At 62.8% G+C, this 274-nt stretch overlaps 1 protein-coding gene across 1 annotated transcript; it reads right to left on the bottom strand.

The window, feature by feature from the left end:
* Positions 1-6: 6 nt before the first annotated feature.
* Positions 7-271, bottom strand: LOC107682028 (transcription factor AP-1-like; the record flags this gene model as incomplete). Its single annotated transcript, XM_016478425.1, has 1 exon — positions 7-271. A coding segment is annotated over exon 1 (265 nt), but the record flags the coding sequence as incomplete, so codon positions are not given.
* Between the last annotated feature and the right edge of the window lie 3 nt (positions 272-274).

Genomic DNA, 274 nt, shown 5'->3' with positions numbered 1-274 from the left:
TGGGCATGTGCTGGTGATGCAGCTCGGCCAGTGCCCTCACGAAGCCATCCGCGAAGCCCTCCTGTTCGTCCGTCACGTTCCTGGGACACAGAAACTGGGTCGGAGTCGGCGTTGTAGTGATCAGGCCGTTGCTGGACTGGATGATGAGCCGCTCCAGCTCCGGCGAAGCCAGTTTGAGCAGCCCCACGTCGGGGGAGGTGAGGATGTCGTTGGCTTTGGCCCTCAGGTGGGGCTTCAGGTTGCCGGCGGGGTCGGTCAGATTCAGCGTCATGTT

This window comes from Sinocyclocheilus anshuiensis, unplaced genomic scaffold, assembly GCF_001515605.1.
Source record: "Sinocyclocheilus anshuiensis isolate Anshui unplaced genomic scaffold, SAMN03320099.WGS_v1.1 C31075983, whole genome shotgun sequence".
NCBI classification, from domain to species: domain Eukaryota; kingdom Metazoa; phylum Chordata; class Actinopteri; order Cypriniformes; family Cyprinidae; genus Sinocyclocheilus; species Sinocyclocheilus anshuiensis.
Note: the sequence above shows the minus strand (reverse complement) of the source record. Positions and strands in the feature narration are given on the sequence as shown.